At 37.8% G+C, this 26,861-nt stretch overlaps 1 protein-coding gene across 2 annotated transcripts; it reads right to left on the minus strand.

The window, feature by feature from the left end:
• Positions 1-1,335: 1,335 nt before the first annotated feature.
• apln (apelin) lies at positions 1,336-24,741 on the minus strand. 2 transcript variants are annotated; one of them, XM_053505828.1, is made up of 3 exons: positions 24,239-24,741; positions 9,533-9,705; positions 1,336-5,629 (listed from the first exon to the last, which is right to left on the minus strand). In XM_053505828.1, the coding sequence occupies exons 1-2, from the start codon at positions 24,303-24,305 to the stop codon at positions 9,539-9,541; spliced, it is 234 nt and encodes a 77-aa protein (XP_053361803.1). In that variant the 5' UTR covers positions 24,306-24,741; the 3' UTR covers positions 1,336-5,629; positions 9,533-9,538. The 2 variants fall into 2 exon arrangements, with proteins under 2 accessions (XP_053361803.1, XP_053361802.1); XM_053505827.1 differs by having other exon boundaries at positions 1,336-5,688.
• Positions 24,742-26,861: the final 2,120 nt, after the last annotated feature.

A 26,861-nucleotide genomic window follows, 5' to 3' on the forward strand; every position in this document is an offset into this window, starting at 1 on the left:
ACCCATGATTGGTTTCTTATTGACATGTTTACAAAAACAATGGAATAAAAAATGCAAAAGCTTTACATTACAGTGTGATCTTTTATATTGCCTGAAGTAACCAACTATTAGAAATTAAGTTTATGTTATCTCTTAAGATGAAATATTTATTACTTATCCTTTACCTATACTGCTTGTCTTGTGTAGGATCGGATGTCATTCCATGCTAATCAACATTTACCAAATGTCTTTGGACTGTGGGAAGAAACCAGAATATCCACCAAGCACTTAAGACTGTAGGTGAGATTTAAACCTACTTATATTATAGTTTATAGTGAATAGCACTGTCGCCTTGCACCTCCAGGGTTCTGGGTTCGATTCCCAGCCAGGTTCAATTCCTGTCTCTGTGTGCATGGAGTTTGCATGTTCTACCCGTGCTTGGTGGGTTTCCTCTGGGTACTTCGGTTTACAACCACAATCCAAAGACATCCAGATTAGCCTAATTGGCGTTCCCTAATTGCCTGGAGTGTGTGTATGTATGTGTGCCCTGTGATGGATTGGCACCCTGTCCAGGGGGTAGCCTGCTTTGTGCCCTCCTGGGATAGGCTCCAGGCCACCCGCAACCCTGAATACATGATTAAGTGGTATAGAGAGTGAGTGAATAGTTGATATTGTTTTTCTCCTTTATTCAAACCCCAACAATGATTTTTTTAAATGTAACAATCCTTCATAATTATTCTCCTGTTTATATCAAACTGTTAAAGTTGAGAGAATTTTAAATGTAAACATACAGAACAAATACTTAAAGCATGACTTTTGTAGAATTATAGTAGTCAAACGTAAAATGTTAAGCCCGATATCACGTAGGTTCCGTTTGTGTCTCAGGGGTAGCTCCGGCTCGTTCAGGGCATGATTCGAGAAGAGGTGTACTGTGGTGTCTGGCATTAAGATGTTAGCGGTGGATGCAATGGATGCTGTAGGTTGTGGGTGGGGCCCCAAGGATTGGACTATGTTGTCTGGCGCATTCCATAGATACCCAGTTGGATTGGGAGTTTTGAGGTCAACAACCTTGAAGTTTTTGCCTGCTAAGGCAGTGGTTTACTTTAAGACATTGATTTACTGTGTGTTCTGATACTTTTTGTATTTTTTAATACCCTTATTGTGACCAACTTTTTTCAGCAATTTGTGCTACAAACAGAACGGCCTTTCCAACCCACAGACATAAATAAGCCTTAGGATCCCATGATCCTGTCACCAGTTTACTGGTATACAAATGATAATGGTTTGTGGAACCAGTGTCATACAGTATGTGTCATATGTACAGCAATATATAAATGGACAACTCAACGCTTGATTCTTAAAATAATATTTTTAATATTACTTATTATCATAAAGATATATTTACACACTTTACAGAAATAGAAAATAAAAAACACAAAGCTACGCATGAAAAGAAAAAATAAAATAAAATAAGTACTCCAAGAGCTAAAGCTTATCTTTTATAAATTAGAACCCAAAAGCTCAAATATGTACACAGTATTTCAACCATTTCTGATACACTTTATTTATTCATTTATTTATTACTTTTTTCTTTTTCTTTTTTTTCTTTTTTGCCCAGTTTAACATCAAAACAGAGACAGAGACTGTACATTTGGCCTGGTGAGTTCTAAGAGCACACACCATGAACAAGAAAGATGAGGATTTAATACCTTGTTTTTGCTGTGTTTTCCACATGCCCTAGTAATACTGTTGATAAGCCATAGCTGGCTGTGGACTATGCAGGTATCCTCAGATTTTATATATATATGTGTATGGGTGTGCTGAACAAACTGGCCATGTTTCTGAAGAGAGATATTCACATGGAGCTTGCTTGCTTTAGTCTGGGTGTGAAGTTTCATTAGATGCTATTGGGAAAATCAAGTTATTCTCAGCCCCTCACCCACGGGATTTCAAAATGCAGTTATCCTGTTGATTGCTCAGCCAGTGGACATGTGTGAATACGTGGGATTGAATTTCGGCTATTTGATCCCTAAGACTCTACATTGCACATGCGCAGTGGTGCATTCATCAAAAACAAGCAATCAAATGTGTTGCTTGCCGGTCATTTTATTTTGCCTCACTTGGTAAAGTGTGAGACAGCTGATAGGAAAGTGGAAAAATGCATTTGTGACAAGGCAAAATAATTAAGTACTGCCTGCAGTCTTTGAGGTTTCCTTCTGTCCATTAGAAACTCACGTCTTAGAGACTAGAGTGTCTGCATTTCACTTGCCACAGCTCTCTTCACATGCAAACATTCACTCAACTCCTTTCTTTTCTACACATCCCATGACAGGCATATGCACATTTCTATAGCAAACATGATCTAAGCATAAACAGCATCTTTGTGAACAAACTAGTGGAACATGCTCTGAAGTGCATAGGAACATTACTCAATTATTGAAAGTCAACAATGGAGTGCATCTGGGCAGAAACACATGAGAAACTAGGTGGAGCGTTCTTTTTAAGTAAACTAAAAAGACAATTCTCCAACAATAAAGTATTGTTTAAGTCTGGCTGCATTTGTTCTCTTTTCATGACAAATTTCATTAGCCTGATATGTTGATAGGTGGCTCAGGCTGCACCAGGCAGAAGAGAAAGGTGTGAAAGCTCTCATGTGTCCACAACATGTTGTGTGGTAGAGGAATTTTCTTTTTCTGTACTTTTTTTTTTCTTTTTCTTCCATAATATGACCACACACGCGCACATATAAAATACAGCTTTCCACACTGTATTTAAAAGTAAGCTTTGGACAACCAGCTAGACGAGAGTCAGTCAATAAAATTGTCACAATACACTGGAAATTATTACATGCCAAGAGAAAGTGTGTTCAGGATATTTTTCCAGCAGCATAATGGAATTGCAAAAGTGCAGCCTTGCATGCCCATACAAAAAGGTGTAGCAAAGCTGCTAGGGGTATCTTCTATACCAGGCTTTGGATGTTGATGATGGGTTTGTCTTTGGACATGTGAGCCAGCAGATAGCCATCACTAAGGGCTTGTGTTATATAGCAGTGATGGGGGTATTTTTATTATTTTCTTTAAACAGATACAAGGTTTGAATTGTGCTGAAACACTGCTTTACTTCATTCTGTGAATGGGGTAGCTCAGCTGGTGCAGATGTTCGAGATACATTCATGAATAACCTTGTGGATGCGGAAATTGTCCTGCACCTCTTTTAGGAAAAGGAACAAGTGATTTTAACCCTGTCTCTTTGCTTTCATCCCATTTAATGTATCACAACAGACCTTGGGTAAGTTACTCATCTACTCAGATATTCTGCCCTGCTAAGGTGTGAGACAAGCATGTCTTATTTTGAAGGAGCATTTATGAAACATCTCTGTCTACATCTCTGTCTAAGAGTGTATAAAAAACATAATAATAATAATAATAATAATAATAATAATAATAATAATAGAGACTGGAAATATTTGTGTTTGCAGTAGCCAGTGATAATATCCATTTTTCTTCAAGGTGAGCTTGGGCTGTGTGTTTTACTGCTAGGGTTCTTAGGCACGCTCTCAATGAGAGTTGTTCCTGCTGCAAGGCGTTAATGGTGGAGGATTTTTCTCTAAATTCCATGTAGAGAAATGGCTTATTTGGAGAGTGGGGGAGGGAATTAGCTGCTGATTTAAGAAAAACACCAGCCGTGCTATTTGAGCAACACAATTATGTATATGGGTAACAGTCTTGTAAAAGCCTCCTGTCTCTGAATTATAGTTGCAGGAAAAATGAGGGTCTGATGCTAATGGAACAATGTTTGCTCTGTGGGTTATCTTAGATTATAGAGTGTTACATGGATATGACAAACCCTCAGAAGAAGAGGGTATGTGTGGTCACGAACTAAGCCAATTTGTCAATGAGCTCAGACTCCAAGGGCCTCGGACTCCAGCTAACCCCCTATGAGGCCCATCTGAAACAGATTAGCAATGGCCGCTGCAATCAAAGCAATGGCCACCTGTGATGAAGAGGCTCAGGCTAAAAGGCAACTGCTCCCAAAACAGGGAGAATGATAATGCTTATAAAAACTGAATACATAGTTATAATGGTGAATACATACACAGGGAAATATATATATATATATGTGTGTATATATATAACATTTAGATATAACATAGATATGTTGTACTCTGTATTTGAACAGTGCATGTTTAAGCATGTTTTTGTATCAATTTCTTTAAATAAATGCACATAAAATAAAACAATTCCAGTACAGGCTTCTCTTACAGCACCCTGAGAAAAAAAAAAATTGAAACCAGACAAAATCAAAAGATTAAAAAAGTAATAAGTTCCACTATGGTGTAAAATAAAGGCATATTATTGTGTCAATCAAATATCTCTGTCCTAGGGGACAATTCAGCCTTCAGCACAGCAGTCAGAGAATAGAGCACTACTGGTTGGTATGAAAAACAGACTATTACTGCATTTTCAAGAAGTTTCTGCTTTGAAAGATTTTTTTTTTTGGTCTGATTCGTTTAAACTATGTTTATTTGCTACCATTGTTGTTATCAGTTGGATATCAGAAAAAACATCTGATGTTAAACATACATATGCTTAGGTGTTTCAAGACTTAAATAAGAGGTAACGTTCATTTGTCTCTTTTTTTTTATTCTCATGGCAGCATCGCATAATAGATTTACTATTTGGCACTTTATTAAAGGAGAGGTGGTTTGCTGAGCAGGGCAGGGCGACCCCGCCAGTTAACAGTCATGTATGTCTGCTGTGGTGAGATGAAGAGTCGGGGTGGATGACAGACATGACACATGGTCAGTAGAGTAGTGCAGTCCTATAAGGGGACACTGTGGCTTAAACCTCCAGATGTTGGGTGTCTATAGGATAATGCATAATACACTTTTGATTGCAAAACCTTAAGGAGCAATAATCCTGAATGAAGGTCGTGTAACTATAAAAAAAAATGAAATGCAATCAATTTATATACTATATGTATTTGTGGTTTACCTGACACTTTGACATGTTTAATGTAAAGCAACACAATTCAGAGGTAAGTATATGATCAGCAGTGGTAGCTAAGTCAAATAAAATAAAAATAACATGTTGTAGCTACGTTTATCAGACATAAGATCAAATGAAATGAGCATTGTTATCTTTGTCAAAAGATCGAAGTGGATAAAAGTGGTGAAGTTTTCAATAGTGCCTTTACCTTCACGTCACTGTCACTTCCCTCCCATATCACATTTGTTCACACCAGAATTTGCCACAACACAGCACTGGAACAAAGGGCATCTTTACACAGCAGAGAATGGGATAGCACACCTCGAAGAAAAAACTGACACTTTTGCATGAAGATTGTTTTGGACCAGGCTTCTCAGTGCTCACACATCATGCAAAGTGTGGCAATGAAAGGGCTTTAGAAAGCTAATGAGGAAAAACACTGGAGGACAGACAGAGAGAGATGGACAGACAGAGATAGAATCTGATAGCTCAGCGCTATCCCCCCACCCCACCCCATTCCTGGCCCAAAATTCTTCATAGAGGGTGAGTGGCTTGTCCTGGTATTTTGTGGACAGAAGAAGAGTTTCTTGAAGAACCAGCAGGTGCTATGGGACATCACTCTTCAAGCTGGGCTGGAAAGACCCCTTGTTACAGGGCCCTCCCTAAGACAAAGGAAGAGCATTGAAATCAGAACCAAAGGGGTGGGCGCTCAAAGTAGAGCCTGCAAGAAAAAGAAACAAAAAGTCTATAAAACTGTAATTGGTGACTACTAAAAAATATATTTGCAAAGTTCAAGTTGAATTAAAATCTTATGCATTATGTCTACATATGGTTATTATTACAATATTATGCTCATGGGCCATGAAATATATAGTACACAGTATATATATATATATATATATATATATATATATATATATATATATATACATTATATATATATACACACACACACACAAACAAACACAATATTTTGTGCCTGTGTGCCACAAGCTGAGCACCATATGGCACAAGGAGCTAGATATAGTCATATATAGTCAGATATATGGTGAGTAAATAAGATCTTTGGTTGTCATTGGTCATCTCAGTCAAGTTGCCTCTCCATGTAAAAGTATACAGTTATTAGTGACATTTATTGACAAATTATTCTAGTAACTGCTAAAAATTCTGCTAGAGACAATTGCCAACCAGATTGAGTTTAGGTGTCAAAACAAAACACACATACACACACACACACACACACACACACACACACACACAAATCAACATATGACTTTAATCTTCATAAAGAAAGTTCTTTCAGAACAGTAGGCCATGCTACAACATGCCTTGAGCCATGTGTCTGTGTAAATCAAGGTTATCATTTTAATCCGTCTTTTCAACCTTTCGGCTCCCAACTGATTGTAAGGATAGCTTTGATCAACAACAACAACAACAACAGCCTCCTTTGACTGATACAGCAGCATCTCTAACATGCTTTGATAGATCTAGGAAAAACAGATTTAAATCTCACCACTTTTTTCATGATGTCTTTATCCAGGTACATTAGGTTTTTTTTTTTCTCTGTTGTACTACTAACCAACCAGAGATGTCTGTCAAACTAGAAAGTGACTCTCCAACCATTAAATAATAATAAAATGTGGCACTTTAACTAGTCTGAAATTTCTCTCTGTACTGTATGTTCTTTAAGGACTTTAAAGTAAAGATTTCCTGTTTCTTTCTTTAATATAATGGCATTTCGACATCATAAAGAGCTGTTCATGTTCATGCTGTGGTTCCATTATCACAACCTTCAAGTCTTATTATACAGCTAAACTTATAGCATCTGGTTTTCGACCCAACACATGATGCAAGCTTGTATAAAAAAAAACGTCTAGCCATGCTTGATGCCTTAGAGAAACTCAAATGGCTTGTAGCATCTTAAAATAAAAAAAAGACTAATGTTTTGAGTTACTAAATGATTGATTTAGTAACTTGACAGAAAAATATTGCAAGCTGATTTACTAATAGAGTACATAATAAAATAAAATATAATAATTAAAATCTTCCCTTAAAGAATACAGAGTTTAGGGCATCAGTATATGAAAGCAGAAAGTTACAAGCCAGTCTGTGCAAATTTCAATTTGAACCAGATTTATTTTTAACCATCTTTAAATGTCACTTTGTCAAATGGCATCAATTTTCTGATTAACAGTATAAAGTAGGCAGGCACTGGAAGTAGCAGCATAGGCATTCAGTCTTATATAATATGTGATATATTTCCTTACATTTCAGACCCAAATCGCTTCAAATTTTACAACAGGAGGTCTAATAGAAGTTGTTCTTATGTACGCAAGACAGGACTCTTTACATAGAGAATCTTCTGCTAAACTTTACAGCATTTGCTTGTTTGCCTGAGGATCCAGAGCTTTGGGCCACCCTGCCTGATATTTACAATTGTTTTCTGTCTTTATGAGAATTCATTGAAGTTCTTTGCAGAAGAAGGAATGTACAGTAGTCTACACACTGCATATGGTCTACTGTATTTCAAGCGATACTTCTGTGAGCTTTAATGGTCAGTTAAGAGTGCTGCGATAGCTCTGGTGGTTACATATAAACTTGTCAAAACAAGACAATAGTTGTCATCCAAGAAGAAAAAAGTCAACTTGTTCTATTTCTTAGGGACATACAGTTAAATCCCATTTCCTCTCATCCACAGTCTAGTTTCATTTAAGGAACAATAACTGTCCCTAGAAGAGGATGAGTTGTCATTTGAGTCTGCGTTCTTTCATGATTTTTTCACGCAGTTTTTTTTTTCTTGCAGCTGACTCTTCTGGCTTGCTTATCAGGTATCTAATTCTAAATCCATCTCCAGATTTCTGTAAATCTATAACATGTTCATTGTAAAAAAGTGCTATGTAAATATAATGTAATTGAATTGTTTGAAATCTTGCTATTAAATCAAGTGTTCTTCCACTTGCCAAGTACACCGTCTTGCTGATACTCAAGATACAAATAAGCAAATGTGATGAAAAACTTAGAATGCATTTTTTTTCTTTTTTTCCAACTGTTCCCTGCCTATTAACAGACCTAGAAGAGATTTTTTACTTCGGATCAGGCTTCACCCAGTTTTAGGCATGGTTGATGAAGTGCAATGCAGCTTTTCTCACCCGTTGGAAATGTAACATGTTGTACATTAGCCAGATGCAGGTCAAAGGCTCAGTACATGGTTGTCCCAGGTGGGGAAAAGTTCTTTGATTTACTATGTGGTTCATATTTTCTCTTTGAAAAATAGTATAGTCAAGCAGCATCATAGTGCTAGACTGGACGTGTGACAAACTTTATATAGATTTCATTAGATTAGATGAATGTTGTGATTTGAGAGTGCATAATTGTTCTCATGGTGCCATTCACTTACGGCTTGACTGGCATACTAGTTAAACAAAATGAGCTGGCTCAGTCAGCTATGTCTGTCGGGATATGGGTGAAAAGGCTGAACAGGATGAACTCTGAACTCCAGGAAGGCATGAGAGGAGTCGAAGAAGAGACAGAATGAAAGAGAAGTCTTCATGTTGTTTGGGTTTGAAGTGCCGTTGTGGAGTGTGCATTGTGAATCACTGAGCCGTTTCCTTTAATGGAGCTACACAGCTTCCTGCAGATTCACTCATTGTGCTCAGCCAAAATTCTGTGCCTCAAAAAACAAGCATTGACTGCCTAATTCGCTTAGAGAATACCTCATCTTTAACTGGCCAGAAGAGGCATTGAACACTTAAAGGCATGTTCAGTCCCACGAGTACGGGCTTCCTTGCCATGGGCCTACTCTTTGTGTTCACCTTAGTGGCGTCACTACTGCTTTTTTCCCCTCGGATCACGGGAGAGAGTGAATAGGGGATAGAAAATTCCCAGACGAAATCTGCCCAAAACAATAACAAACTATAATTCACCATAGATTGTAAAACGTGTGAAGGTTATGGGGGCTTGGGTTTCTCTTCTTTTAAAGCTTTTATCTCCATGCCTTTAAGAACAATTAACTATGCTATAAAGGGTTGTCTTGCCTGCATCAGCTGAAAGGATTAATTGCATATGAGGTTAATTTATAGCAGGACTTGTGTTATGGGCCTGGCACCTCCTGCGGGGGAATTATACCATGCACACATTGTGAAAGTTGTGTGTGTGTGTGTGTGTGTGTGTGTGTGTGTGTGTGTGTGTGTGTGTGTGTGTGTGTGAACCCAATTCCTTTCATATTGCATTTGTTTTTCCAAAGTTTCTTTGTAATTAAAATAACACTTCTATAAAACATGAATTATTATACAGTTATTGTCTGTATCTATTTGTACACCAAGAAAAGACAAGCTGCTTCACAAATTCATAAATTCTCTTGATTTAAAAAATCTGTGATGTCCAAGTGAATTAGATTATGGAATATAGTGTGAAAACTCTGATACATTCTGTACAATTATAAACAGGGCTCTGACAGTAGGAGATGAGTGGTCTTATCACAATAGGGTTGGGTGTTTGACAACATATTTGTTGTTAATAAGGACTGTTAGACCAAAGAGAAAAACCTTTAAGTTTAAGTAACTGACCTTGATCTAAAATGGCATGGGCCCCTTGTGGGACAGGCGGGGTCGAGGACGCCTCCTCCTCCAGCCAGAGGGTCTTTGGTTCCGGCCAGCTCGGGCAGGGTTCTGACGGACAGGGGTCTTCATGCTACCCACCTCCTCCAGCTCCTTGCTATGCTCGGTGGAGGTCACTGGACCTATGTGACAGAAAGGAACACTGTATGTCATACTGGGCAATTTGGCTTATGTGCAAATCTTTTTTTTTTATTATTACTCTATTATGTGCCCTTAACCGTCACCTACTCCAATGTTTAATGAGATACATGTAAGCTGCTTTGGAAAAGGGTGTCTGCCAAATGCTCGAAATACTTTAATGGATAGGAAAAGTCTCACAGAATATCTGACCTTTTGCACAATGGTGAAGATCACCAATCTACTGTAAATATGTCTCTGAAATAATGAACTAGAAATTGTGCAATGTCATTTATATTAAATAGTCAAGCTATTGCTTTTTTAAAATTAAAAATAACAACAAAAACAACAAATTGTCAGTGTGACTTTCACCTTTTAACCTCACTGTGTATGGATGATATAACAATACTGCACCACCTTAATTATGTACTCAGGATTGTCCCCATCACTTTTTGAAAGTGTGGTACATAAGAAATCTAATTTAATAGGCAAAAACAGAAACTAATTCAAATACTTTTTAAAAATATCACTATAATGTCTTGTTTTTGTTTTTCTGTCTTTCATGAATCTTTATGTAATACAGTATATGATCTCTCTGTAGAATATCAATCTTGTGTCTGAAGTAACATAACACAAGGCACTTCTCAGGTAGGTTTTTGCATAACAATTATGATCAAATAATTTGGAAAAAATATAACTATAATAGCCAATTTATTGGCATAGGATAATCTCAGCAAAGATAACATGTAGTTGATGAAATCTACAGTATATAAGCTTAATTCTAAAACAGTCACAAAGGGCATCACCTTTGAATCACCATTCCATGTTTTAAACATTCCCATAATATTTAATTTGATATTAAAATTATAACATCCACATATGTTTATATGGTAAAATTATATAAATTTCAAATTTTCATGGGTGCCACAAAAACAGGGTTCCTCAAGTATCATAGGTAAGGTCTTTGCTCTTTATTTATAATCACATAATCTTTAGATTAAACAAACAAAAGAGTGTACATTAAATGTGTAATTGAACCATTTTTGCAACAACCTTTTGCTTTGCTCAAGAAAGAAAAATGGCTTCCAAACAGCTCATATGCACCAATGTGTATGCATATACACTCACAAATGTGTGAGTATGAAAGTATAGTAAGTCTTAAATACACCCAGATGTTTCATATTATCCTACAAGATCTTTTAAGTATGCTTTGTGATCCAGAGCTCCCTAACTTTGCACTTCTGTAGGCTTCACTTCTAAGCACTGCTCCAGGGTGTGTGTGTGTGTTTGGGCGGGGGGGGGTTGTGGGGGGGGGGGGTTGTAGTTGCTTCATCTGCTTTCTGATATCTGGTGTGACTGATCTCAGTAGTGATTCCACCATGATCTCTTTTCCTGGTAAACGACGTTGCTGAGTCTGAAACTATTTTGTACTAGAAAGCTAGAGAAATTTGAGAGAAAAGCTGTGAGAAAATTGTTGGTAAATTAATGGTAATTCAAACACTCAAACTAATGGGAGATAACATGAAGCTTCTAATTATTACTTAATAGGCATTGCTTTTTTGACTGATTTATGCTTCTGTGTCAAGTCTATGCTGCAGGTCTTGCATAAGTGCCCTATACTATCCCTTAATGCATAGCCTGACATGCACCTCCTCATAAATGTAACTACACTTCATGGTGACCAAACGGTGATTGGTCCACCTGGTCTACCTGGTGCAGTTCCAGCTTCTTCATCTTCGGAACAATTGAGAGCATAGATTACTTCAATTTATGCTCTCAGTTTAACAAACGGTGTGCACAGATTATTAGAAGATGCATAACTGATCATCTTTCTTTCTCTTTCTTTCTCCTTCTTTCTCTCGCATGGATATGGGTTTTTTGTGAATTATGTAAATATACTGTACTTTCAGTTTTGGAACCCACTAGCAAACAAGTAAGCAAGCTATTTTTTTTTACACAATATAGGTTTGAAATCATTGCCTTGCATGCTCTCTCTCTCTCTCTCTCTCTCTCTCTCTTTTTCTCTCACACACACACACACACACACACACACACACACACACACACACACACACACACACACAAACATTTCACAGTTGTAATCTTTAGATATTTTATACTGTTCCTCTTAATGCCAAGTATAACAATTTGTTCCAGACCGCAAACCTGAGCCAGAAGCCCTCATCAGCTAGTAAAAAAAAAAAAAAAAAAAGATTCGTTAGGAAGAGCTTAACTATAAGCCCACTATTAATTCAAAGCTTCTAATTAAGCTTTACTGTCAAGAGCAAACATCTGTTTAAACAGGCAACATTGAATCCTGAAAGGCCTTTTGTTATGTTTGTAACTGAGAAGTTGACATTTCAACTAATTAATATCTTTTGCTAACATTTGCTAAACTTTGGAAGAGGAGATTTTCATCACATACACTCAGAATGTTGGCTTCTTTAAACCAGTAACAATGGCTGCCATTCCTCAGTAGAATGCAATGCGTAGTAAAGCAAGCTCTACTTTCTTAAAGCCTCCCAAATGAAGTCTTAGGTTCACGCCTACCAAATTCATTCAAGGCATAGAAACGAGACTAGACCGCATTATATATCATGCCGTAAAAAAACCCACAACATCTGACTTTCCCCCTGGCAGCATATAAAACGTTTGTGCATATATTCTATGTATTTAATAGGTTGTGGTGGTGGGAAGTTAGAAGGTGAGGGGTTAAAATGTAAACAGGAAGTTTAGCTTTTTTTTCTCTCTCTTTTTTTCTCTCAGAAAAATCACACAATGGGCCTTAACCATGATCTAACCATTGCTGCAACCATCATTCAGTCGCGCACATCCCTAAAAACATGACAGGAAGAATAGAGCCAAACTGTCTCAAAGGGATAAACACACGAGGATTGATGGAGAAGTTCCAGCGTGGCCTCGAGAAGAGGTTGTAATTACAACTGAACAAGCTGAATACTCCTTCTCAACATAAATTCACTCTTCTCCCCATGCTCAGCCTGTCATAACCTCTCTTTTTAATGAGACAATTTAAAGGTTTCCTGCCATCACAAGCTGCCTGTCTTTGCCCAGCGTCTTGAGGAAGTACATGGGAGTTTGGGTCAAAGAAGCAAAATGAAAGCTGCTAAAAATAAAGTCTCTGGCAGCCATCAGAACAATGTTTAGGAATTAACTCTTAACACCAGGAGGAAACTCAATTAGACCGTTTCACTAAATATTGAGAGGGAAGTCTATTTTAGGCACGTAGAATCACTCTCATTGACTGATTTAAAGCGCTTGACTGTGTATTGAACCACATGGCTTATTAAAGACCTTTGGTGGATGCTGCATCCTTTTTAACTCCGTTTAAATTTATGGCATATTGGCCGGGACAGTACCAGGAGATGAAGAGTAATAGTTTCTTCAAACATATTTGTCAGTTTCCTATATGCCATTACTTATATTGTAAAATGACTGTTGGGGAAAATAGCTCACTTTAAATTATATTGACAATTATGGTGATAAAGTAACTTTGAACCAGAAAATTCCTATGATGCAAATTCTCATGAGACACCAGTTATTAGAATTCATGTGAGTAAGAGCAAATTTGATTACATTGTAAGAAAAAATATAAACGCTCACTCTTATTTAAAATTTTACTTTCATTGTGATACCATATCTGTCATATTTACTTATCCCTTAGTTAGGTTCAGTTTATTCCCAATAAACATTGATGTTTTATCCTCTGCTTGATCGTGATGCTTCATAATTCCCCTGTTGTAGTTTTGAGAAATGAAGAAAGATATATAAAAAAAAATGAAGGACTTTTTGGTTTCTTCTTTCAGCTTGACTGAAGATAGTAGTGCAGCAGTGACTATTCCCATTTCAGTGTGTGTGACAGACTGCTCCATCCTCCAGAGTCATGATGAATAGCCAGAAGCGCTACTATTTCATTTTCTTCTCCCTGCCTCGGTGCACTCTTCGGGTGCTATCCATTATGTTGGCTTTTTCACACGACTGCCTTGCTCCTGCTGGACATACTGAGGTTGATAGCCTGTCCCTCTAAATCCACAGTCTGTCTCTCATGCGGACAACTTGTGCCTCTTCAAGCAGAGGGAAAAAGAGCCACAGGGTCACAGGACAGTTATGAACAGCCGGCTGAGTTTGATGGGTGACTCACTGAAACACTGTGTCAAGCTTAAATGTACAATATGATGCAAATCAACTAGCTAAAAAAAGTTCCCCATTTAATTGGGCTGCATCAAGCAAAGAAAACAATTAAGGAAAATTGAAATTACTGGAACTGGGTTAAGAATGTTTCAACACATTATCAAAACCTGGAAGGATAGTGCAGAACTGCCAACTTTGTGGAAGAAATGTGGTCAGAAAAAAAATCATGAATGGAGATCACATAAACACATGGTGGAATTGCATTGTTAAAAAAATGTGTTATGTGTAATAGTGAAATTAAGATCATTACCATATGCAAACAATATGATGGGATTTAACAATAAGGATTGCGACTAAACAGCTGTTTGGCATAAGAAAACCATTTGGTAGTAAAAAAAAAAATCAGAAAAAAGCTTTAATTTGCTAGGGCGCATAAACGTCGCAATTTGGAGCAATGGAAAAAGGTTATATAATCTGATGAGTTCAGATTTACTCTATTCCGAAGCAATGGGTGTGTTTCAGGGTAAGAAGGAAAGTGCATGAAGCAAAGCATCCATTATGCACAGTGCCCATTGGAGGCAGTGTCATGGTCTGGAGTTGCTTCAATTGGTCAGGTCAAGCCTCAGCAATGTTACGTGGCAATAAAATAAAGACCTGATGACCTGAACGTATTGAATTTTTATTTAGTTTATTACATCTATGGAGTTTTTCCTTCTCTAAAGGCACCTTATGACAAATTCTAAAAGGAATAAATGGAGTCAAATTTTGAAAGAGTGCTCACTGGAAGCATGAGTAATTGTTTTCACATATGAATGGGTTAACATGTTGTGTTTTAGAGTATTTTTTTGACCAAGCAGCATACAAGTATGTTGCAGCAGTACAAACATTTGTTTTAAATAAAAAAAAAAATCAATAAACCTACTTTGCAGAAAGGAAGGACACATGATCATTATTAAGGATGCATTAGAGGCACGTTTTGGAGAGCGTACATACGGAAAGGCCAGATGGGTTTAAGCTGTTCTCCACTACTCCAGGAAGTGAGAGATTAGATCTATTTATGTGCAAAGCAGAACCAGGTGAGGACAGCCCAGCATTCCTCTATAGGGAGATGTATTACATGTCTTTTCACTCCTCAAGTTCAAACTCTGATACTTACCCCATGCGGCCCTTCTTAGTCATTGGAAGGTATCCGATCTGTTGTGCCACTGTATATAATTAAATTGTCCCTGTTTGATTGTAAAAATGGATTTATCTGGTTTCTATAATAAACTTCTCAGTTATATATTATTTCTTCATCATGTATTTTGTAAATATCATATTTATACTTGGCCAAATTGAATGGGGAGAAAAGTAATAAGGCATGATGATAAGAGAGTTGAAGAGTTAAATAAGATGGTAATAGCTACAAAATGAACAAAGACAATAATTTGATGACTTTCATTCTATTTTAATACTAATAAAAATCTCTAAAAATTAGTATTAAAATAGAATGAAAGTCATCAAATTATTGTCTTTGTTCATTTTATAACTGCTCGACACAGTTTCTCTCAGTCAGTCCAGAACTAATCTCGTCCACCATACTTTCAGTTAGATAGTCAGATACAGATACATACCCACAATAAAAGCCTTTCTTCAACAGGAAGAGGCCCTTTAACTGATATTGCTAACACTCAACAACACTATGTGTACACCTGAACATCATACTTATAAGTATTTTTTGAACATCTTACTGCAATTCCAGTGAGGGGAAATTGTAATTTTATAGTATACAATGATATCCTCCACAACTGCTTCCAATTTTGTGGGACAGTTTTATGAAGATTTAAATATGACTGTCATTATAATATGGCTATCATTAATAATTATTATTTACATAATTATAATAAAAATTTGTAAGACTTCTTTTGCCATCAGTTAAAAGCATATGTGTCTGATATTGAGCACTGAGGTTTGGTTCTCATAGCAGCCAGTGTGTGCTATCAAAGCTGTAATACCCTGTGCTATAGAGGACCTTCATTCACTAAAATGAGAAAAGGAATGTGAGACAAAAGCGAGACTTGAGGGGTACATGTAAACTGATCATCCATGACATTAAAACGCAAAACATTTAGCCAATATTGTGCAGATTTCCCTTGTGCTCCTGGGGCAGCTGTTAAGCCATGACTCCACAAGACCTCTGGGGGTGTGCTGTGGTCTTTGGAACTGGGATGTTAGCTTCAGATCCTTTGGGTGCAGTGGATTGGGGCTAGGGCCTCCATGGATCGGATTTGTTTGTTCAACGCGTTCCATGGATGCTCGGTTGTATTGAGGCTTGATCAACAACCTTGAACTCTTTGCCTGATAAGCAAATTCAACTTCCTAATGTATATCTGTTTGAATCAGATTCGAAACACTTTCTTATGGAGCCCTGGGTTGAATATGAATTATGATGCATTTTATTTTAAGAATGTCTGCATTGAGGGACTAGAGAGCAAAGGTCTGTTCAGATTATTGACAGATCTGTCACCTAGAAATGCTGGTGTAATTTAAAAATCAATTCAGATCTCAGTGAAAATAATAAGATTTGTAAATGGCCATAAAATACTCCTGCTTGAGCTGTTTTACTTTCTCTACTACGCACAAATCTATGCCAAGACCAATAATCTGTAGCCTGCAAAGGCACCCGCCACTTAGTCAATAAAGAAAACAAGCATTATATGTCCCTAATAATATGGAAATTAAGATAAAGCACTAGCTAAGCCACAGTATAAGCTCCTATTAGTGTATAGCTCATTAAATGTCAGTACACATGAAGTCCCTCAGTGAATTACTTGGCATATGGAAATGAAGGTATGTAAGCGATGGCTGCTGCTTGAGCTGCATGTAAAATCAGCATTCCCCCATTCCGAAGCTTTCTGCCTTTTGAAGCCTGAGAGTCACAGTGCTGCTTATCACATGCCTACCAGTAGCACAGGGCCTTGGCAGAAACTGGTACCAATCTCTTGTCGACTTTCAGACCATGTTACCATGGCAGCCACTCTGAAAGGCGTTCAGTCAGGACCAAAAGGAATGATATTGTGAATTGGAATTCAGTCGCAGGTTTTACACATCACAAAGTTTTCTGCCATCCGTGTTTCATTAGCAGCTGTAGGGCAAGGTGGGTTATGCATTGCATAGGGTTCACCACTCTGATGGTTGCAAATGTTCTGGAAGTATGCAACTGTTTGATATGCAGCATAGTCTGGCTGTGATAGTAGTGCACATGGGAGGAAATGAAGAACAGCTTTGTTTGGTGCTGCCCCACAGAGGAAAAGGGAGTGGATAAAAAAACTTGCTCCCTTAGTCCCAGTACACTGTTTTTCTTCTTGCTCCCGCCTACAACCCACAAAAGTTGTTCCATTTTGCAGCCTATTACAGAAAAGAAAAGAGACTGTAATCCACTTAAAAAAAAATCAAACACGTACTTTGCCGTTATTCAGCTCTCTGATCTCGTCTGACACATTCAGATGGCACGCAGCTTTGGAAACTGCACATGACCCAAATTAGTGCACTGCTTTAATGATGAGGTGAGAAATGGCCCAGTTCCAAGTGATCAGAGCGCAGGTTCAAAGCGGTGAGGCTGCCTGCTGCCGGGAATGCTAATGAAGCTCAGAGAGAGAGAGAGAGAAAGCAAAACAGTTGCTCTGGATTGACAGGGGTGAATCAGTGGGTAAAGGTTACTGCAGGTTGGGTCCTCTAACTCACTGAGCTGCTCACACAAGTATATTAAGCAAGATTTCTCATGAATCAGCTTCAGGCAGTATGCCAATTCAGAGAGGATTTGCTTTAAAGGAGGGGTTTGGGGTAAGCTGAGTTTTGGATATCCCACAGCCATGGAAATGAAAGTGCAGATTTGCATTGCTTTATTGGCACAAAAAAGAAGCTGCATCCTGCATTCATTGATAAACTGTGATGAATTCCATGTAATCACTAAATCATTGTAATCATCAGTCCTGAAATATTGTGTTGTGACTGTACAAGTGCTGGAGGGTCAACTGTGCCTGCTCCCCCACACCCTTGCCTCATTTTGAGGGTGACTTAGAGAAATGCCAACCATTCATTTTTTTTTTTTTTTTTTTTTGGTTTCTCTAAAAAAAAGAATGAAAAACCCAGTATCTAAGGACTTGCTTTAGTAAATAATTTGTGACTCAGATGGAAAACTGGAAGCGCGCTGGTGTCTTTCTACCTCCCAAATATTTGCTCTAGTTCTCACGGTGCATTGTCAGGTCATTGAGGTTGCAGCTGCAGTTCATTCTATAGTTTTGTTTATCTGTGTTGCTTATTAACCGATGTCTGTATACAAGCGAGTAAATGAAATACAGCACTCCATGGAACTACCAGGAAACACCTTTCCTTGAAGTAGATGCATTTGTAGACTAGGTTTAATTCTTCTAACCACTTTAAAGAAAAATTTCTTCGCACTAAAGCAGCCGCAATGTTTATGAGACCAGTGGTTACAGCAATGGCTGTGATTTGCTGTTAACATTACATCATCCCAAATTTAAAGCCTGCCAACAAATATGAAGTAATAATAGTAGTAGTAATAATAATAATAATAATAATAATAATAATAACTTATATTGAATTATGAATATATTTTCATATATTTTTTTAAGGCAGCGCATACCTATCTGGTAGCATGGACCTATAAATTCTCAGTGGATGTGTAAAGTGTTTCCCAACTCTTAACTACTTTGTGATCCACTTCCAGCTGTTCCCATTTAAACGTCTTAGCCCAAATGGCATAAAAATATAGAAAACAATAGTTTTGGCACTGCTTGTATAATTTAAGGCCTGAGAAGACAAATTGATGTGGTTATATGTTATTCTGCGTTATTATACGTATCTGGAATAAAATGAGGAATTTCCGTCCAGATATGAGATAAAACCTAAAACAACATTGTAGTCAGGTTTTTTATTTTTTATTTTAAGTATATGGAGTGTAATATTTTGCCAACTTCATGTTGCAATATTTACTTACCAAATGTTTAGAAATTAAATGTGAAAGCAATTAATTCAACTTAACCCTGATGTGTCTTCCAACAGCATAGCTCGCTGTTCATAAAAATGTCTTCTCCGATCACATCTGATTGGCAGTGGCCATGAAACGAATGCTTTATGTTCAAACAGGGATCCATAAATCACTTTATTATTCAGCCAGAGTTGATGGTGTGAAGTGTTTGGAATGTCTGGCTTTAATTACCTAGTTAGGGCAAACAGCAGGCTTAGGCAGGCTGGGAAAGTTTCAGGTGCTACAATATAGTCAATAGTAATGTTCTGGCCAGCAAAATCTGTGGTAAATCTGTAAGAAATCTAATGAGCAAAAGTGATTCTGATGCCCTTGCCTTGTGCTTGTACAGATTAGCAGTGGTGTGAGTTTGTTGATCTGGCTGAAGGAAGCAGGCTGGCTAGGTGCTTTAGTTCGGAAGCTGCCATTACATGAGGCTCGCTGCTGTTGCCAGATGCTGGAACTGGAAAGACTGAACATCAAGCAGCAATTTCAAGAATGGTACTAAATCTTTTATGTTCCCCACAAAAGTACACCTGTCATTGTGGGAAAACAAGCAAGACCACCATGTTTGCATGTAGATTTTATTTTTAGTCTTTTACTTTTACTGAGTCAAAATGGGCTGATTTATATAAAATCTGATTTATATAAAAGACAAAATGCACATTTATTTATATGTATTTAAATTGCTGCTGTTAAAGACCATTTTAAAGGTTAAACACCAGGACTCTTATAAATTTGTTTCATAAATAAAGAGTAAAACAAATTTAATAAAACAAAACAAGTCAATTCTGGCATTTTTGAGAGAAAAAAACATGGTTGTGCAAAAGATGCAAACAAATACAAACGTATAAGGATAATATTTTGTGCATGTTTTCTTTGAGTCAGAAGGGTGTTAAAAATTAAAAATGGCAAAATAATATGTCACAAATGTGTTTATATCAGTGTAAATTTTGTATAGTTTAGCAAAATGCAGTTTTGTTACATTTGATAAATCTGCCAACAGTTGTGTTCGCTGCTGTGTAAACATGCAAAGGAGTAACAATAATACCAGGTGTGGCTGGGTTTCATTAAATATTAAAGCAAGCCTATGCTTTGGTTATTGTAGTGGCAGAAATTTGGAAAAAGGAAAAAAAGTTTAACACAAAGGTTAACATTAAAAACAATACAAAACTCTCAGTTTACAATGCATCATCAGCTTAGTCATGATCAGCAATTCATGTTGATACATCAGTGCCTTATCATAGACATCCATAACTGTTGGGGTAACTGTTGCCAGGCTGCCAGACAATAAACATAATTTTTCTTGGCTTAAATTTATTTGTGGCATCTGCTATTTGCCAGTAGTTCTTTAGTAGCAGAAGTTTGCTTCTATCAAAAGAATATATCAAGGTTTTATATATATATAATGATTTGGTTATAGATATTTAGTTATTTTTAAGGATAAAATAGCAAAATTTGAAATGCTGTTAAATGTGTTTTTCTGTAAAAGTATTTTTTTTAATTGCTTGGGGAAACCTAGCAAATAAAAAAATATATGCAAAAATTTTGTTGTAGCTAAATAATGTGAATAAAATTAATTAAATTATATGAATGTATTTAACAAATCGTTGTGTCATCATAACAGCTGACACTTGATATTCACAGATAGAAGCATTTTTTTTGTTGATCCTGTTTTCAACGCACTATAAAAACATTTTCTGGCTAAAATGAATAAACCCTTCAGTCTTATGTACATGTTTATTTTGGCCACAGACATGCATGCAGTCCTTGAATACTGAAGTGAAACTGAAACTAGTAGAGGAGGGGTTTGTTAATGCATTATAAACTGAATGTTTGATTTTTGTTTCGTATGATCTTCAACAATTTTTTAAAATGTTTTTATATGTTGCCAGTAATTCACTACAAAAACATAATCAAAGCATGAGTTTCCTGTTTTGTTTAGTTTTTTCTTTTATTAAAATTTAGGCAACTGAAAGCATTTGGCAAAAATCACACAGAATTCACACTGACATAACCAAAGCAATTTTGACATAATATTTTGCACCTGTGTCTTTTAAACTCTTATCTTTCAAAGAAAACATGAACAAAATTATTTCTAGCAATACTTCTTGCTTCTTCTAAATGAAAGGGTTTTTTTTTCAATCAAAATGAAAAAAATTGAGAAATGCCATTTCACAGTCAAACTCCTCATATCGATTTTTCTATTGCTGTTCTTTTACCAGCCCTATTGGATTTGTGTGTTTTTATACACAGTTGGTGAAATTTGACAGGGTGTTTTTTTTTTTTTTTTTGATTGATTGATTGGTTAAATAGCACATGCCTGTAATGTTATTAAAACTGCTGCTCAAAATATTGATACACTGTACAGTTAAAATTTGTCCACACCCGAACATAAAACTCAATTTATCTCAAAAGTATTCAGTCAGGTTAGATCACGGCTCTGTGCATGCCACTCACTGGGGCACAGGGGCATTGTCATGTTGGAACAGATTTGGGCCACTTATAGTATATTCCTAGAGCATGGAAGGGCAAACAATGGTGTACTTCCAGGTTTGTTTGGGGAAGACACACATATGGCTGTGATGAACAAGTGTCTACAAACGTTTGGCAAACTGTGTACATAATGAGCTGAACTGAACCAAGGAACCACAAAGTATTTCAATATCACTTGCTTCTTTTATGCGCAGATTTAAGTAAGCTTTTGAAGCCGACTGTATCGTAAAGATACAGTACCAGTGCTGTCAAGTGTTTTCTCAGAATATAGATTAAAACTATCAATTGTCGATTTTTATTATAAATAAAAACATCAAGCATAAAAGAGGGAAAAGTTAAACAATCCCTGCTGAAGGGCATAATCCTTTAATAGTGTTTCCATTCCCAGACCTGACCTCCCAGTGGTTACTCACCATTATCATGTTATTGCATGACATCTGGAAAGGTTTACAGTTTTGTATGTTTTTCATGGCCCTTGTAATCATAATTGTTGACAGAAGCACCCTTTTTACATTAGGTAAACACCCTGAAATTATGACTGAAAGTTTCACATCCTTCCTCCTCCTAATGGTGCACTTTTTTTTAAGGAGGCCTGTGTTTGTTCTGCTGTTCTTTCCACAGTCCTGGTTGACTCTGACGGGTGCTGGAGGGTGCAATATTTTGCCTCAGCCATACATTAAAGTTTAAATATTAATTAATGTCATGGCTGACAGCTCACATGAAATTGGTTCTCTGCACACAGATGGTTTGTTTCAAATGACGTGAGTGATCTCTGTGCCCTCACCTGCTTTCACTAAGGTGACAAACTAGGGAGCTAAAATTACACATCTCAGGAGCTTTGTGTGTGTGTGTGTGTGTGTGTGTGTGTGTGCTCATTTCAACCTGTTGTTTTCCTCCCCTATGTTTCCACTGAATGTGCTAAGGGGATACGTCCTTTTCCTTTTGCAACTGAAGGATGAAACTCTGATAGCAGAACCTCTATAAGGCGACATATTTACATACCAGGTACAGTATAAGAATGTCAAGGTTGAATTGTCTTCAGACTGAATTATGGATGGCTCACTGCAGAGAGGGCTTGGCCGGTTGTAAGAAAAGCGCGTTGCAAGGCGAGCTGCGCTAATTCAGGTATGCTTAGACGCACGTCATTCTGCTGACCGCCTCTGAAACAATGAAAGTGTAGTCACCGGTTGCACTGTGACTTCTACAGCTCATCTCCACCCACTTTCAGTCTTTGCTTACAGATAACCCCTTTCACAGACACACACAACCGTTCTACGAGCCTCTTTATCTCTGGACTGAAATAGCTTGCAATTTCCAGCAAACTACCAGTGAACTGGAAAAAGTGTGCATCTGGAGATGAAAGGCTTCACATGCTCTGCCTACACACTCAGACACTTGCAACACCTTCCTGTGACAGCACACATCCCAGACTCACAGCAGGTCTCTTCCTTTCTCTCTTGCTCTCTCTTGCTCTCAGTCGTTTTTTTTTTCTCGTTGCCTCTCTCTCTCTCTCTCTCTCTCTCTCTCTCTATCACTGATGCCGGATTCTCTAATGCTGTCTGAGTGAAGCTAATGCTGCTAATGCTGCCTGGGAACAAGCGCTAGCCTGAGACTGGGCAATACAGATCTGAAGCATGGAGGAGCCTCAGCCCAAGCTACACGCACACGCGCACACACACACACACACACACACACACACACACACATATGGAAGAAGCAACTGAAAATGATACCAACTGTAATTCAGGCTAATTGCTTCCCATTAACTCATGCAGAGACAGAAATAGAAAGATCTCATAATAAAGACGTGCAGATTGCCAGTTTGATGGGACCAGTAGACACATAACCTGGACACATTTACACATTTACACACACACACACACACACACACACACACACACACACACACACACACACACACACATGCTTCCCAGTATTTGTTAATTGATTGGTGTCAGAAATGCAGGGATCTACAGAGGGGTCACTGTTGTTGTTTTTAACACCAGACTGCGACCTGCATCACATCTGCAAGCCGGCCAGCGGTCAGCTGACACAAGCTCCCAGCTAAGACCTGAATGACCTACCACTGGGATAAAGCTCTACTGCCAATTATGTATGTAGTAATGTTGTTACTACACATTAATTACACACCACTAAACCCAGACACCCATACACTCTTATGTGGGATGAAATATAACACAGCCTTTCATGTATTCAATCAGCATATATACACATCTATACACTGAGAGAGAGTAAAATCCACAATGAAAGGTGTCATCCTCCTAGTGATGCAAAAATCCACACTACACACCTGACTGTAGGTTTTAATTCTAACAGCACATCGGCTATTTTCCAAGACATCAGTCAGGCTGAATGAATTATACAAGATGCTACCCTGTGTAACACCTCATGAAATATGAGGAACATCATAATAAGCATATGTGTTACATTTATCAGACCCAGCAGCACACAGACCTCAAAGCTAGCTTAGCAATACATGACACATCCAGGAATAATCATCAATATATTACACAATCATTATATCGTTACAGAGTCTGGTTTCCTTCTGTCCAAGAATTGACAGCATTTTAGCCAAGAAGCCAAAAAAAAAGAAAAGAAAAAAGACCAAAAGAATACACAACAACATGCAAACCTCTGCAGTGCAGTACAGTGTACAGCCCAGGTGCTGTTTCTCCTCCTCTCCCCAGCCACAGAAAGCTAACTACGCTGGGTAACTGATCAACTACAGCTGCCTCTAGCCAAGCTGAAAGCTAACAGCATATAGATAGAGCAAGAGAGTGAGAGAGAGAGAAAATAGATGAGCATAGGGAGGCTCCAGGCAACAGCCTGCATGCTCCCTGACTTACCAGCACAGGCTGAACACAGCAGAGAAAGCAGCAGAACAATCACCAGCGTCAGGATCTTCACATTCATTTCTGCTCTCCCCTCCGTCTCCCTTCTAGTCGTGAGCTGATATACTGTAGTGTGCGTGTGTCTATGTGTGTGTGTGTGTGTGTGTGTGTAAGTGTGTGTAGAAGGGAGGGTGGGTGAGCTCGACAGAGAAAGGGAGAGATACTGTTTGCTCCTGCGCGTGTGGCTGTGTGTGTGTCTGTGTGCGCTTTGTGGTGTATGTGTGTGTGTGTGTGTGTGTGTGTGTGAATGGGCTCTGTGAATGTGTTTGTATATCAGCGCCACTCTAAGACTGAGGGCAGGCAGGTCTTGGTTGGAGCTCTCCCACAGAGATGTGCACGGTTGCTTTCTTCCTCCTCCTCCTAGAATAGGAGAGCTGCAGTGTGCGCCAAGTTCAGTAAAGCTGTGAAGGCAGTCAGCATGTGGCAGGTTTGTGTATGGTGGTTGTTTGCTTAGAGTGGCTTCGCTCGATCATGTGTCTTATATAACTGACTCCAGGGGTCACACGAAAAAGAGGGCCTCCCCCAATTACACCCCTCCACCCCTCACGTCAGCCCTCCCACTGAAAGACAGAGGAAGAGCGGGGGGGTGGAAGAGGAAGATGGGTCACAGAGGTTTATGGTAATAACATAACAGATGCTCTTGTTTCAAACTCCGTGCATGCCAGAAAATCGGTGCATAATGAACCTGTAGGTCAGACAATGACAGAAGACTTTCTTTGACAACTACAGTTACCTGAGGGAATTTTTTTTCTTGTCACATCCTACATAACTGACACATCTACTTTTTTTTTATTTTTTTATTCTTTACTCATTTTTTGTAACAGTTCACCTTAACAAAGTGAACATTTTGTGTTTAACTCTATAAACGGTCATTATTTCAGTTAACAGTGCAGACAGATCACCTATAATGAGAATATAGAAATTCTGTTTAATTGCAGTTAACAACTTTTTATCTACACACAGTGGGCTTAAAATAATGTTTAACTATTAAATGCATAATTCTTTTGGTATTTTTACACACCTCCAATTATGAACTTTGACCTAAGATAGAATACATTGTAAAAGAAAAGAAAAATAGACCTTATTATGAATTTTATCTATGGTATGGTTCTGTATTAAAACCAATAAAGTGATAAGATCAAACAATTAGAGTCACTGACTTCAATTTCTAAATCTAAACATAGACATAATGACAAAATATACTTACACTGTGCTAAATTATATGAATACACCCGAGCATAATCCTACTGTCTGAAATGGTTAGTTAGCCGAAAACATATACAAAGAGAGCACCATTAGATTTACCTTAGCATTATTTATATACAGTATACTCAGATCTGACCCAGTTGGCTGCCACTGTGCTTCATTATTTACTGATGCACTAGGAATTGGTACATGCATAAATTAATCATGATGGCAGCATTACTTAACTATTCATTAATCTATGCATACTTGTGGATATTTTTGTGGTGTTACCATTCTATTTGCAATAACCAAATTGTGTTTTCTTTAAATTAGTATGCAAAAGAATTTTATCTTTTATGTGAAATTGAGAAAGTGGTTTAAAGCACTTAAAAATGACCAGTTTTCCTAATGTATTTAACAAAGTGGAGCTTTGCAGGCAAATTACAATTCTACAATATTCTAAGAAATGCTGTGTTGTTCTTTGTCATCCGTTTACGAATTTGCTCTCATAGGAAATTTGTAGGAATTCAGTCAAATAATGGCTATTACTTATAAATTCAGTTTTTAGGAAAGATAAGAAAGCTAACCCCAGAGAATGAAGTTGGTGAAGCACTTAAAAAGCAATTAAGAACTTGCTGAATAGACAGAAAGCCATGATGGATGGTTTGCATTTGTCATGTAAAACATAAAGCATCCCACTTGTAAAGATAGTCTGAAAAGTCGTTTTACTCACTCAAGCCCTCGGTTCAGGGTCCATGCTCCTGCACCCTTCACACACTGTGCAGGCATTGTGTTGGGAGTCACCTGCCCCAGGGCAAATATGTCCCAACACCCAGGCTTACCAACATGAGCACCTTCCATTTTTAAATGGCCCACTTGAAATGCTCATTTCTCATGATGTAATCTTTTCACCCTTCAAGTGGCTAAGGTTTAGTTTAAAGGTGGTTATCCTCCCTAGACCCTTTTTTAGCTCTTAGACAATTTGCTAATGTACATTGTCCAGGAACTGTCCATGACTGTCATCCCTGCTGCTGTACATCATCTCAAATATGCATGGCATGTAGCATGTGATGGTGGCAGTCAAACGAGAAATTAGGTTCTTTAAATCTTCACTAAAACTATGTTATGAATAAGAATATGTTGGTTAACATCAGGGGTTTAGCCTATTGTGTACAGTCAGTAATACATTGAGTAAAATTAGACAAGAACAAGATTTTGGCATAATATGACATTACTACATCTACACCGTGTGTGCCATAATGGAGTCTCTGAATTTCAACTCGTAGTACGACAGCTTGGGGTTAGAGATCCCATGACACTGACAGCTCTGTAATGCAGCCATTTTCCTCTGGTTTCAGGGCTTACCCCTAATTTTCTACCCTAAGTGAAATAC

The sequence above is a fragment of the Clarias gariepinus genome, chromosome 10 (assembly GCF_024256425.1).
Source record: "Clarias gariepinus isolate MV-2021 ecotype Netherlands chromosome 10, CGAR_prim_01v2, whole genome shotgun sequence".
In the NCBI taxonomy this organism is placed as follows: Eukaryota; Metazoa; Chordata; class Actinopteri; order Siluriformes; family Clariidae; genus Clarias; species Clarias gariepinus.

Bases quoted from the DNA above. Each gene is read 5' to 3' on its own strand.
- apln (XM_053505828.1), bottom strand. From the start codon at position 24,305: ATGAATGTGAAGATCCTGACGCTGGTGATTGTTCTGCTGCTTTCTCTG. The intron at 9,706-24,238 runs GTAAGTCAGGGA...TCTGTCACATAG, and splicing joins GCTGTGTTCAGCCTGTGCTG to GTCCAGTGACCTCCACCGAG.